Source organism: Tachypleus tridentatus, chromosome 1 (assembly GCF_004210375.1).
Source record: "Tachypleus tridentatus isolate NWPU-2018 chromosome 1, ASM421037v1, whole genome shotgun sequence".
Lineage (NCBI taxonomy): Eukaryota > Metazoa > Arthropoda > Merostomata > Xiphosura > Limulidae > Tachypleus > Tachypleus tridentatus.
The window spans coordinates 5,318,002-5,333,892 of NC_134825.1; the positions used below are offsets into that span (position 1 = coordinate 5,318,002).

General features: G+C 30.7%; 1 protein-coding gene across 24 annotated transcripts in view; it reads right to left on the reverse strand.

Annotated features, from left to right (window-relative positions):
- Positions 1-622: 622 nt before the first annotated feature.
- Positions 623-15,891, reverse strand: part of LOC143234129 (uncharacterized) — a 45,365-nt gene continuing 30,096 nt past the window's right edge. For 10 of the 24 annotated variants that reach the window (XR_013018732.1, XR_013018709.1, XR_013018693.1 and 7 more), the window contains one exon: positions 6,150-14,844. Coding sequence is in view for 6 of the 24 variants with exons in the window: in XM_076471341.1 (XP_076327456.1) it covers positions 8,721-8,947; positions 9,173-9,263 (318 nt within the window). In the remaining 18 variants the exon portion in view is untranslated. Of the gene's footprint in view, positions 1,677-2,635; positions 14,845-15,891 lie in introns of those variants that run through there. The other 14 variants (XR_013018829.1, XR_013018647.1, XR_013018769.1 and 11 more) reach the window with 14 other exon arrangements.

Here is a 15,891-nt window from a genome sequence, read left to right on the forward strand (position 1 = left end):
ACATTAGACCAATTAAAGGGCTTCTAGAACTTAAGAACTGCCAGAGTTCTAAGGTTTTTCTTATTTAAGTTTTATTTCATATTAGCAAGCTTATTTTAACTTACAATTGGGACTAGAAGTTTGTTTTTCCTTTCTTTCTATTTAAACATTTGAATTTTTGCATTAATTTTAATGTAATGTCTTGTAGTTATTTTTCCATTTTATTTTTACTTTACTCTTAGTAATATTAATTATTTCACTATGTCAGACCAACAAACACTGCCACCAATATAAATAATTTGTAATCTGTTGGTTAAAAAAATTCAATAATGGTAGAAACACTGACATGAAATTAATTATACTTTTATAGATAATATATTATACATTTTCCATATGCTGCAAACATGTGCCAATAATGCATAGAATGGATAGCTCACACATCTTAAAACTTTAATTTCTTGTAAATACATGGCACATTTAATTAAAAAAAGTTACACTATATGATTCAATATTTCATTATCTATTATACACAAGTTTAAATATTATTTCAATCATGTTGGGCATAGCTCTCAAGAACATCTAGTATGTTCTGTAATACTGTATCAACTAATTGTATTTCAAAAGGAACTACTGAACAGAAACTGTGTGTTTGGAATGTATACCTTTATTTATAACAGAATGTACAAAACCATACCAGTGATACTTAATATTGCCAAATGATTTTGTCAATAACCTATAAAACTGCCTTGTGACAATGTATTTTGTCTATCACAAATGCAGATAAATTGGCAATTCTATAGATGTCCTGTATATCTCTAGTATTTACATATTTAGGATAGAACAGAAGCAAAAAAAGAGGAACCACAAAACATTTCATGAGTCTCCAAGAAGTTCACAGGTCAAGTAGGGGCCAAAATAAAAATTAGTCATTGGAAAACCTTGAGAGATATAAGCAAGTCCTTGCAGCATTTGTAAACATAAGTCTTCAGAGGTAAATCAGTCCTTATAACGCTTCCAACTGTAAGTCTTCAGAGATAAAATCAGTCTTTGCAGCGTTTCCGATTGTGAGTTTTCAAATCACTGTTTCTTTTGAAAATTTTGCGACATCGCTGACATTCAAAGCTCCTGATGGACCTGTGGGAGTACATATGGTGCATTCTAACTGAATCAGGGGATCGAAAGGTTTTCAGACATTCAGGGCAAAGGTACCTCAATCCATCTGAAGTTTCCACGGCAAGTCTAGACCACTGGTAACGAGGATAACCTAGAGTTGGTGTAACCAAAAAGCATGCTTTTATTATGAAAGATTAAAAAATTATATTCACAATCACAGGAATAACAAGATAAAACAAAATAAGCCTCTACAGGTGGTTGATGTTAGAAATAATGAATGTATGATTATTTATACTCTCTGAATGCAACAAATACAAAAATGCAGTTAGATATCTCTCAAATGGAATAAATCTATGTATAGTGTGTTTCCAAAGTTTACTCAGTTATGGAATTTATATGATGATAGTTTGTATTCTTCAAAAGTCAACAGTTGTGGAAGCATATTATATTATATTATATTTTGTATGTGTGTTTGTGAAAAAGCCATAAAGAGTAAGCAATGGTTTCCACAAATTGCTCATTCAGTTTCCACAGCAGTAGGGTTTCAGTTGTCTTGTAGTAGAACATCCAAATTCTGACTTGTCCTTAGAAAAAAAACAAAAAACATAAAAGTTTGAAGATTATTACAAATTTACTGAAGTAACAGATGATAACTACAAGAAACAATGATTTCAATACAACATTAAGTAAGTTGTAAATTATCGTAGGAGATCTATTTTCTAGTTTTATTTGAAGGAACCACAAGAAATATTGCAAAGTATTACAATTATCCATTCACAAGTTAAGTTTCAAATTACTGGTTGCTATGAAGTCACCAAATAAAATAATGATTAGACAAGAATATCATGATGTGTTTTTAGCTAATGGAGACTAACACTTATCTACCTACATACAAAGTCACCAAATAAAATAATGATCAGAAGAGAATATCATGATGTGTTTTTAGCTAATGGAGACTAATACTTATCTACCTACATACAAAGTCACCAAATAAAATAATGATCAGAAGAGAATATCATGATGTGTTTTTAGCCAATGGAGACTAATATTTATCTACCTACATACAAAGTCACCAAATAAAATAATGATTAGAAGAGAATATCATGATGTGTTTTTAACTAATGAAGACTAATACTTATCTACCTACATACAAAGTCACCAAATAAAATAATGATTAGAAGAGAATATCATGATGTGTTTTTAGCTAATGGAGACTAATACTTATCTACCTACATACAAAGTCACCAAATAAAATAATGATTAGAAGAGAATATCATGATGTGTTTTTAGCTAATGGAGACTAATACTTATCTACCTACATACAAAGTCCAATCTATAAAAAGAACTTATCACATAAAAGAAATATTTAGTTTACTTGCCTACCAGTGGAAATGTTATTAAAGTAAGAACAAAACAAAGAGGAATACATTCAAGCCCAAGAAAGGAAAAAGTAAAGACAAAACAAAAACATAAGATAACCTTTGAAACTTTGTTCATGTGCACTTTAATTATTAGGTCAATGAAACAAAATTAAAAACCTTACCCACAGGTAGTGACAGTTGCATGTCTGACAAGATTAGACTTTCTAGTAAAGTCCTTCCCACAACCCAAACATTTGAAAGCCTTGTGGTGCTGGTGCTGAAAAAAATGGTGATGTTGTAGTGTTTTGTTAGAGATGAAGAGCTTGTAACAATCTGGACACTGGTAACGAATGCCACCATCAGTGTTAACAGTCATTGTTTTCCAAGCATATTTTCTCATGCTTCCATGGTTCCTAGTAGCCACATGCCACCTACCTAAAGAACAGTAAACCATTACATGTAAAAAATCTGTACACTTATAGTGAAGTTAGAGGTGTACATTTTAAAATCTGATAGCAGGAACTTCTTGACCACAGGCAGTTTCAGTTCTTCAAATGCAATTAAGAAAAGAGGTACTTTTCTTTGGTGATTTCTAGTTGCCATGTACCACCCATCTAGAGAACAGTAAATTACTACACATAAAAATAAGTACACTTATATTGAAGTTATGAAAATATGATAGTGAGGGTTTCTCCAAAACCTGCAAATTATATTTAATGAATACAATATGGAGAAAAATTAAAATTAATTCCACTTTACGTCATGTTCACTATGAACGGCAGACTTCATATTTCAATGCCTGGCAAATGGAATATAGAAACCCATATGTAGAGTAACCAAGAACATACATCAAAATCCTCAAATGGCTTGTAACAGTTCTCTTACAAAAAGGAAACTTCAGTGTAGACTGAAGGAATATCATTGGTTTTCTATTTGTTTTTCAAAAATGAAAATCTTCCTCTGCATATGTTGCAAGTTTAATTCTACACCAAAGAACGTAATCTTACAATAACATTTAGTATTTTAACTCTCTTGAAACCATAAAAGTATTTTATGTTATGTACAAATATAAGTGCACTGTAAGTATTTTGAAAAGAAACCCAGTTTATGTGTCTTCACAGTAGTTTAAAAATTGTTTGGCTAAAGGTTCACAGGTATGTTATACATAGGAAAATGTGTCTTTTTCTGGAAATTTTCTATGTATTTTTAATTGCTATCAAATCACTGTAGGGCCTTGCAATACTCAGTATCACAATGAAAACATATTCAGTAAATCACACAGCTATAATGAGCAAGGTTCTCTTTATTTTTATTTCCTTGACAATTTTAAGGTAATAATAAAACACTACCCTTGATCAACAATATCTACTAACATAGAGTCAGTACTGAGGTATTGTGTGTTACCAAACATAAGCTTTGGAGACAAAATAATAAAATATTTGTGATGCAAAAACTAACAGATGAGAACAGTAGTAAAATTAATTTTACTTAATTTAGGTAATTAATTAAAAACCTGTTTTCTTGAGATGCAGGAAATGCAATAAAACAAATAATTAGGTAAATAGTAAAGATGTCATGACAATTTTTACACATATCTCTAAATGTTTAGTATTTTTAAAGGGAAAAAAATTCATAAAAAACTAAATTTATTGTCAGCTTCTTTTGTTGACAAACTAATTTTACAAATTGTGCTATATTAACCAACAAGTAATTTCTATAGAAAAACATCACTAAAGAAAGCAAACTTCACAAACTCACTTCACATTTGTTACAAAACATTGCATTATTAGTCCATAAAGTAGAAACACCGCAGCTGAACAAATAATTTTTTGACAGAGTTAAAACCAAACTCTTGAATCATGTGGATCATACTGTTTTAAATTAGTCAGCCTCAGATACTCTACTTAACCATACACACAATACAGGTCACATCTATCTAACGGCAGAAGTGAGAAATAAATTGAAGTAAATATTTAAAAATTCTATTGTGTAAAAACCACAGTTTACACAAGGTTTTGATAAAAACAATCAAGAATGTTCAAATTATTTCTATAGAGGCCTACACTACTTACAAATAATATAAAATAATTAATCACAGTAAAGGTATAGTTTATGTATAAAAATGGAAAATCCGATAAAACTAATAAAAAAAATGCTCACAAAACTATTAGTGCATAAAGTTTGAATCTTTAAAGACAGTAAATAAAACACGATAACAATGAAGATGTTCATAGCTTTAAAGACAGTAAATAAAACATAACAGTGAAGATGTTCATAGCTTTAAAGACAGTAAATAAAACACAATAACAGTGAAGACGTTTAGCTTTAAAGACAGTAAATAAAACATAACAGTGAAGATGTTCATAGCTTTAAAGACAGTAAATAAAACATAACAGTGAAGATGTTCATAGCTTTAAAGACGGTAAATAAAACACGATAACAGTGAAGATGTTCATAGCTTTAAAGACAGTAAATAAAACACGATAACAGTGAAGATGTTTAGCTTTAAAGACAGTAAATAAAACATAACAGTGAAGATGTTCATAGCTTTAAAGACAGTAAATAAAACATAACAGTGAAGATGTTCATAACTTTAAAGACAGTAAATGAAACAAGATAACAATGATGTTCACTGTAGAAAAGGTATTTTAAACAAGTGTCTTTTTACCTTAAAATTATTTCACACTGAAGATCTAAACATTTAATTTTTTAAGTTTTTATTATGATACACTCTCTGTCTGCATGAAATTATATGTCGTCTTAGCTCATGTGTTCGTTTGAAGCCCTTGTGGCACAAAGCACACAGGAACTTCTTTACTGCTCTATGAACATAACTTGTGTGTGTAGCCAGCCCACTTTTGTTCCAGAAAATCTTTCCACACATTTTGCAACAGAATGACCTTTCTACTTCTTCACCATCAAAGTCACTCAGTGGTAAAATTGCACCTAAAAAACAGACAAAAAAAGAAAAATAGTAAATTACTAGTTTTTTTTCTGTTTCCTTCTAAAACTGGACCTTAGTAGTATCATTACTCCCCCTATAAAACTTAACAAAAATATCTTATTCACACTTTAAATGTTAGATATTACTGATTATTTACAGAATTGAATAACTGTAAAATTACAATGGTTAGGGTTAAGTGTTTGATTCTTAACACTGATTAAAAAAAACCTCAAAAACACTTAAAAATGCTTCAGTAATTTTTAAACTCCAAATCCACAAGAATTTAATTGACAAAACACTTTTTCATAAATCAAGCAATGTGAGAATAAATTTGAAATTCATTTCAGAAGATGAAGGTCATATGATAATGTTAATATACTTTTACATGCCAAACTTTAGTGTAACATTATATACGTGTATACCTCACAATCAGACTGTGATCCAACTGATTATTTTAATACCAATGTGAGACTGTAACATTTATTTTCTTTATCTCCAATGTATACTGCTGTAGCATTTTAGATCATTCCCATAACAAGATTGCAAAGTTTTGGGCAACTTAGGATCATCATGGTATCCATCATGCGTTTCATCTTAAAATGATATAGTGACAGTTTACTTGCTTTTTCAAATTAAATCAGTTTTAAATTTATTGTATTTATAGGTCAAGTGATATTTTATTTAACTTCAAGCCACATGACAAGGACTTTTTTCTGTGTGGTTGTCTCACTTTTTAAAGAACTAAGTCCCCCTTTTCCTGGCCCATAACAAAATTTATTTCATACAAAATACATATGTACAAAACTGTACTGTAATATAACAAGAAACCTTAACCAACACACAGGTAAAAAAAAATATTACTTCAATTGTTTATACAATTTACATAATGTTCAACATTCTCTGAAGCCATTTTAAACCTGTATACACAAACATCAAACACATTTATACAATATCCTACAATATCACTTTTAAAAAACTACAAAATATGTAAGTATGAAATAAAATGCAAAAAAATAAAGAGGCTGAATCAATTTTTACTACAAGAAAATGTGTTGTACCTAACCTGAAAGTCCTTAAGAAACAACACTGCAAATATTCTTCAACAGAACTAAAACAGGAAATAATGTGGAATTTTTGGCATGTACAGATTTACTTTATTTTTACAATAAGTAAAATTAAAAATAAAATCTGTAAAGTGGAGGCCTAACACATTCCTTGAATTACTACAATTTTTACCATTTAAGGCTGAACAATCAAGCATAGCGTGGGCCAGCAAACTAATTAAATACAGTTAGGCCTATTATATTGGTGATGTGTATTTTGTTCATAGTTTACAAATTAGTTAATAATGCATTCATTTATGGAAGTAACTTTAGTTTTAAGAACTGAGTGGAGATGGAGAATAGATGACTCTGGAAAAAAAACCTTTTTACACAACACTATTGCTACTAGAAAATGATTTAAGCTTTCATATATTATTTTCCACAAAATAGTTCACTATCATGTTATACCAATTCCTGTTTAACTAATAAAGTTTTTGACAGTTATCAATTTCTGTACTCCATTCCACACTTTAATAAAAAATAGTTACAGAACAGCTGCAACAGTTTCAAGTTAATAGAAAAATTAAGCTTTCAGAAATGTTCTGAAATAAATTCAACATTAAAACTCTGGAATGCAAATATCAAAGGTTTTTGTTTTAAAGAACGTTTCTAGTATAGGTGACTAGAAATACAAAGAAAGATAAAACACAAAAAAGAGCAATGAATTTTGCGACATTTTATTCTAAAAACTAATGGAATTTTTTCATATCTGTTCATATTTAAGAAAATTGACAAAGCTAACAGGAGTATGATATGCAATTTTGTAATGTTTTATTCTGACAAACCAATGTAACTTTTTACATCTGTATTCTTATAATTAAACATGAATTAATCTCATAAGTCATTCCAACATAAAGCATATAAAAATGATGATTAATAACTAATAAATGAATGTAGATACTGAATAGGTATTTAGGTTAATTTATGATTCCGTTCATCAATGCTGAACGAAAAATAACCAGGGGTGGTCAGAATATCAGCAATGAAACAATATATTTGTTCATTCTGGTTTTACATTAACATTTTCCTTTTACATGAATTTTCATGTTCCTTAAGATGCTGTTTTCTTTTAAATTCCCTTCCACAACGTGGACAAATGTGCTTAATATCCCGATGCATGAAGAAATGATGTGTACGAGCAGAGTCTCTGTTCCTGAACACTTTGCAGCATATTGGGCACAGGAAACGTTCACCTTCTGGAGTTGAAATAGCAAAGGATTTCCAGTCAATAAGTTTATTACCTGAAAAATAGTTTTACAGTTATTAAATCACAAAACAAAACTTTTTCTTTGAAGTACAGTTTGCAAAGCAAAAGGGCACTGCACACATAAACTGCCCAAAGTTTAGGACAAATCATAACTTTAGACTTTTATAACATTAATTACTAAATTTAATATTATGTTTACTTTCTGTAACACACACAAAAAACTTTGAAACAACAACAATGGAATAAATAATAATAAATAATCCACTTATTAATCATCAACAATGAATGAAAGTTCTTTTTTAAAGACTGAATAAATACTTCCTTTCAAAATAATTATGAAGTTTTTGTTTCCAGCTACGAAGGAGATACTTATACAAGTAATAAGTTATTAAGTTTAGACTGGTATTCTATCATGCAACCAGTTATAAATTTCTCTCGTATTTAACTGATACTTTTCACGATGATTGCTCTAAAATATTAATCACATCCTTAGTTTGTTGATTCTTTGATGACTTCTACTCAGATACTAAAGGGCTATCTCACTAGCCAACCCTAATTTTGAAGTGACACAGACAAGAGGGGAGGCAATTAGTTTACATCACCCAATGTCAACTCTTAAAATACTCTTTAGCAAAGAACAGTGGGACAGATGGTCACATTATGAAATAAACAATTAAGCTGGACATGCTTTTATTATCCAAATATAAAAGTAAAAACCACAGTACATTACAGTTTTTAACATGTTTAGAAACAAGAACATGCACTTCTGTAGCCATTAAATAAAATATTTTAATACAAAGCACATGAACACTACATAAACCTTTGTTTAAAATGTACCTGTTTTCAGTGATGAAAACAAGAAAGGGTATATAAATTTAAGATATATTAGGTGTTAAGCCCCACTTTTATTCAACTTGGAATTACACTAGTCATCTTCATCCACCACCAATGTGTCCTTTTATTTTTGCCACTTTATAAAGTACTGGCCAAGTTGATCACTAAGTTTACTTGTTTTAATCTTTGTTTGAGCATGATTTTTCATGTGCTTTCAAATCTGCATTTCTTGTGTATGCTTTCCCACAGTGGGTGCACTGAAACTTTCGTTCAGCTCGGTGCTGATACAAGTGATGGTTCCGGAGAGAATGTGTTGAACAAAATGTGCCCTGGCAATCTGGGCACATGTATCGTTTGCCATGTTCAGTAAAGACAGCCATAACTTCCCAGCGAAATCTTCGTCCACCTAAAATAGAATTACATTCACCTGATTCACAGATTTGAAAAACATTAAGTTGAATTATAGTGATTAATTTATAAGTGTGAGAAATACATGAAACATTTTGCTGAAAAAATACTTTTATCTTCAACTCTAAGAACAATAACACAAAATATAATAGCACTAAATGTATTAAAATTGCCATAATATATACAACATAATAATAAAATACATTTATAAGAATGTACTTACTTACAACCAACAAGTAATTAATCTGCAAGGTGACAAATACTTTAACACTCCTACGAAAAGACGTTTCTGGTCTTGATTTCTCCAAGCTCATTTCCCTGGCTGTGGTTTCGCTAGATAGTAGATAGGGACAGTGGGAATCTCGTTAATCCATTCATTAATGGATTTAAATGGCAATTTCATTTAAATACAAAATTATTAGCCTAATATTAATAACCTTTCAAGTTGCTCTGGGGCCTATTAGGCCCCACTTTTCGTAGGAGTGTTAAGTTCTTAACGACATACATTTTTTCCTTTTTCCAGTTGTTTTTGATATAGTTAACTAGCTTCAATTCACTAATTTTCAATAAGATGGTTTAGACATTATTAAAATCAATTGACAAAAGACCAGAATATGTTGAATATTAAGTTACACATTGCACATTATCCAAAATACTTCTATGTACCTACTGATGGTATGACTTGGCCTTAATCAACTCTGTTTCTCTACGATGTTACATTATATAGTTAAGGCAAAAAAAGACCTATGAAGGTAAAACTTTCCAATAATGATACCTATAACAGAACAAAAATTGTATCTGGAGCATGGTATGAACTGTCTTAAAGAATGAAAAACAAACAAATTGAAAATAAATTTCTTGTATTCAGATAGCAAATGCACAACAGTACAATCTTATAAATTAAATCATAAGAAATAAAAATTAAGATTAGTGTTTTCAAGTTTTATTTATAAAATATGACTATGAAACAATACAAACAACCAAGTCAACAAGAATAAAATTAGATAATAAAGCAAAAAAAAAAAAAAGAAAGAAAATTTTAGCATTCCTACAGATAATCAAGCTAAAACAGTTTTACATGTTTTAGTTATTCTGTATCCAAATGTTTTATCTGACTCGATCACATTTTGTTTAGTTTTGGGTTATTGTTTCTATGGGCAACTACGATAAATAACACTTCGCTTAAAGGCTTCAAGAAATCCAATTATAGTTTTTACAAATAAAAACTACATACTCAATTGTATTCTGGTGGTGAACTTCCTCTACCTGTAAGGAGGGCTTGAATTTTTACCTAAATAAGCAAAATAAATTTAGTGAATTCATTACACATATAGTGGGCAGGATAAGATTTCGTCTTTAATGTGTGTGTGTAACATTCTGTTGCTAAAAAATTGCAGTAATAGGTTCCCTAAAACACAGTTTAGGGGAAACTGAAATTTAATGCATTATTTTGAAGACGACCTTAGTTTCGGCCAAGTGAAAGAATACGCAAGCTATGAACTTAATTTTTGAAAACATTTTTTTTAATGAACCTCTTTAATATGTTGCTCGAATAATAAATAACTAATTTATATCGTGTGAAACCAAATGTCAAACAAATCTTTCTACAAATTGTGCTTCAATCAGCTACTGATAAACAAATGCATGAATTTTGAGTCAGTGACAACTTCTGACTTTGATGGTCAAAAACCAATTATTTTCTTTACCTAACTTGAGTATGTGTAGAATATTAATCAATTATATTATTAAATATTGCATTACATACTTAGGTTATCTAAGCCCAAATACTAAAATAAGATGCTTGTCAACAAAACCTCTACTGCACTTACAAAAATTCTCTATAAGGATGCAATTCAATGCTAATCTTCTCCAAACAAAATAATTTTTTTATTGGATCATAAGGAGAATTGGGGTTTTGGAATATTCTACAAAACTTGTCAAAAAATTCACTGTTTTTGTTGCACTAATACAACAAAACAACTTATTTTTAGACCTAACAACACTGATTAAAATTATGCTTGATAATGGATGTTTTTCTCATATTACATTTATTAAATTCATTATGTTTTTGTATGTATAACCATTCCAAATTTTTGTTAAACCAAAACTAATGCCCATTTATCCTCATCAAACTTTATCAAATTGTGAAGACCCATCCTTTACCCACCAGAAATCACTAAGCAAATGGCCTTTCCTTTAAGAATGGTTTGTAGTTAAGCAGAAAGCTACACACAGTGGGCTATTTGTGCTGTGCCCACCACTGTTATCAAAACCCAATGTTTAGCACTGTAAGTCCACAGATTCAACAACGAGTGAATACAACATTAGAACTAGGCAAGTTATATATTTTGTCTGTCATGAATCACTATTGAGAAGACCTATTCTTCAACATCAGAAACCATACACTTGGTAAAGTATCTTTTTTATGCCATGAATTAGTACTTAAGTTTTTTCTCTTCCAACAATGTATATGATCCATTTTTCATCTGTAACAATTTAATTTTCAGAATGTCTTTAATTCAGCATTATAACTGATTGCTGGGTGACGAATTATGGCAAACAAAAACTGAAATATAATTTTTTTTTTTGAAAGATTGACAACAAAACCTGTGAGGGTATGATTAAAAGAAAACAAGACTTGTTTGTTTGGTTTGTTTTGAATTCCACACAAGAGTTACATGAGGGCTATCTGCACTAGCTGTCCTAATTTAGAAGTGTAAGACTAGAGGGAAGGCAACTAGTCATCACCACCCACTGCCAACTCTTGGGCTACTCTTTTACCAACGAATAGTGGGATTGACCTTGACTTATAATGCCCCCACAGCTGAAAGGGCAAGCACGTTTGGTGTGACGGGGATTTGAATTCACAATCCTCGGACTGTGTGTCGAGCACCTTAACCACTTGGCCATGCTGGGCCTAGAAAAGAAGGAAAAACATAAATCTCCAATCAGAAAGATGGCATTAATGATACTGTTAGGCCTAAAAAGCTTTCATTCATAATTACCTTAGATAATTTAAATCACTGTAACAAAATTGTATACATAATTATTCCACCTTCTAGTAATACTGCTAGACAAATGTATCATTAATAAAAATATGCACACTAAAAAGTATTCAACTGTATAAAACATTTTATAAAAATCCAATACTCTTTTCAAATGTTCTGGTACAATATTAGTTTTTAGTGGTAAACAACACAGAAATAAGGATTGCAACACTAAGAATTAAACCATCTCTTACAAACTATGACGATTTTGATTTTTCTATATTTCCCACAAGATAAAAACTGTGATCAATAACAAATATCTCAGTTCAGTTCACATAAGTTAAACTTACTTTAAGAAATTTATACAGAGCAACCAGTTCAATATGTATACTTATTTGATATCTATAAACCCATCATTTCATGGCACAGTGAACCAGTAGAACTTGGGAGCACAGATTAATTTCTACACTATTACCACTTCCTATTTTATAATTCCTAGATTTCCACTCTATTTTGTTTCTCGTTTACCATAGACTCTGGAGTTTCATTATTATCAGCTGTTTTTTATATGCCATACCTGAAACAAATAACTATTTTTTCATGCATTAGGTGCATGTTTCAGAATGTACTGGGCAAGCAAAACACCATCTCAAGCAAGTAAATAAAATACTGAAATTTACAATAGGCAGACATAGTACTTTATATGTTCAGTTAAAACAAATGAGAAAGAAACAAGCAAAAGTTGGGTTTAAAAAATATTCATTTCTCACTTTGACCACAAACAACAAATAATAATCAGTTGAGAAATTTGTACATTTCCAGTTGCATAGGTTTGCTAAATATCCACCCATCCAATCATGAGATATCCTACCTATAAGATCGTGACAGATGGACAAAAATAAACAAATTGTAACGTGTGGGGTAATATAACAGCTTCACAACCAGATATAACAGAATGAAAGTCCGAATCTCTAGTTAAATTAAATTAATATAAACTAATGCACTACATTTAAGCTTTAAAATCAAACTTTCATTGAATCATTTTAAAATTAAGTTTATTAAAAACTGCATAAAATACATAGTTGAAACATTAAGACTATTATGTTCCTGGATTTTAAACCTATTTTCAAAGATAAAACAACAAAAAATCAAAACTGCAAAAGTGTAAACATGTCAAAACAATCCTTTAAAAACATGACATTTAAAAACAAATTACTTTATGCAGCATATTTCTAAAACTTAGCATTAAAATTTATAGTCATGACTTGTTATTTCATTACTGTACACTTTTACGATGATTATGATAGGTGTCACTTCACTTTGTAAATATTTTGTCTTAAAAACTCAACATTACAAAATTATTTTTACCTCTGTTATTCTTACAAGACCTTTTCATAAACAACCAATGTTGAGTATACTCAAATTCTCATATGTAGTTCAAAAGATTTGTTTGTTTGATTGGAATTTCGCACAAAGCTACTCGAGGGATATCTGTGCTAGCCATCCCTAATTTAGCAGTGTAAGACTAGAGGGAAGGCAGCTAGTCATCACCAACCACCACCAACTCTTTTACCAATGAATAGTGGGATTGACCGTCACATTATACGTCCCCACGGCTGGGAGGACGAGCATGTTTAGCGAGACTCGGGCGCAAACCCGCGACCCTCGGATTACGAGTCGTACGCCTTACACACTTGGCCATGCCAGGCCAGTTCAAAAGAACTTGAATATTTAGTTTTGAAAACAAGCAATAACACTATGTAACAAGTTTTTTCTCCTGAAGTGTATGTGTTATTTCTTAATTGCTTATGTTGTAAAAGTATAGAAAATGGCCATTACTCCCTTCAAACTTTGCTTTTGTGACCTGGACAATGGAATTTAGAAATTAACATATTTTCTATGTAAAAATGGCAAATTTGCACATTTTCATTTCCATAAGATCTGAATAAAACAACACATAAATCAAGATTTACATATATTTAAAGTTATACAAAAATGTTTAGAAGTGAGTAGTTTCTCGAGATTTGTGACTGTAATGTAAATCAATTTCACTTATCAGTCCCTAAATATAGTCTCCCACCATGTTTTTGTCATATGCTCCCAGGTCACAAAAGCAGTTTGAAGAGAAAAATAGGTCTTTTCCATTTACTTTTAGGCAAAAGTAATTGTGAAATAAAAGTTTCTGCTCAGAAACAAGTAAACATATTGTTATATAGTGTAATAGATTTGAAAACTAATGCATGTTACATATCATGCTGTATTTTAAAACATTCCACTGGTTTAACTTGTGAGGTGAGGAAGTGGTGTACAAGGTTCTATTCTAGCAGAAGTCTGCTTCTAGTTTTCTTCCAGAAACAAGTTTTTTTAATGCTAAAGGAAAGTTGTGGGTAGTTAATTACCAAGGTTCATGATAAACAATAACTCCGTACAACTATAGAATACATTTATTTCATATAATTATGTATACAAACGCAATTGCTTAAAAATGGCTAAATATTAGAATTTATTAATAAACAAAAACATTTAAAAAGATTTAGTTGTAATTGTATATGATATAAAATTCTAGAAGAAATAAATACATTTCAAATTTTATATGAATGATGAGTTATCATGTGTTTTCTCCATGCTCTCTCTCGCATGAAAGCTTTGTCACAAACTTGACAACGGAAGCTAGTGTCATGATTTGTTCTCCGATGATTGTACAACACTGTAATGTGTGTGAACACAGCATGGCAGATGTCACATTCATAGGTCTTCCCACTGTGCAACTCCATATGTCTTCTTAATGACTGGTTATTGAAAAACTCACGTTGGCACAATGGACATTTTGGTTTTTTCTTTTTGTCTCTTTTTACCTCTGCAATTTTCCTTGGGAATGTAGTATAAGTCAAAGGATATCCCATATTCCCTAAAGATAGGGAAAAATGTCACATATTAGACATTTCTATGTGAGGTACAATTAGTAAAAAAACAGTAAGGTATTTAGTTTTTTATTAAATTTTAACAACACAGACCAGCTGCTTTCATTATTCAAAAAAATGTAGGTGAAGAGATTACACACAGTAAGTAGAAAAGTCCATAATATATGAGAAACAAACCAATTAGCATAATTATAACAAGCCATCAATCAGTAATATATAGTATGTTGCAGCACAAAGAAATAGCCCAATCTGTTACAATGCAAAAAAAACAGAGCAGTTAATGAAAACTGAGAAACCAGACCTAAATGTGACATCAGATTGAGGCCAGTTAGTTAAAAACAAAGGAGTTTCTACAGCACAAAGGCCAGTTAATGAAAAAAAAAGTTATTTTATAACAGCACAGAAGAACCAATAACACGGTAAGAAGAAAAACTAACAACAACAATCAGGCAAGCTTGTAACTGCACCAGGAAATTAAACAGTTGATAATTAAAGAACTCTTGGTCTGGACATTTGAAGTAATACAGATTCTCCATGTGGTATCCATTGTTTTCTAACTTGATTACAAATGTGTCACAGATGACATCTTTTAATAACATGTTCACCATCATAAGAAAAAAAATTAACATTGAGGCCCTCACAACATCTATGTATATGGGTAAATTCATTTATATGCGTTTCAATTTCATGCAAAGCTATTCAAGGGTTATCCGTGTTAGCCATCCCTTGTTTTGAAGTCAGAGACCAGAGGGAAGGCAGCTACTCAATACCAACAACTTTTGGATATTCCTTTACTGACAAAAAGTGGGGCTGACCATCACATTATAATAACCTCATGGTTGAAAGAGTGAGCATGTTCTGTTACTGAGTTTGAATTCAGGACCCACTGACAGCTTGCCAAGCATTAAAGACCATGCCCAAAATAAGTTTACGTGAAATAGCTGTGCACACTTTCCTGACAAGCATCAACTGTAAAGTTTCACTTGCATATCAAACAATTTTACTACAATATGTACCTGAGTGGCAGCATTTCA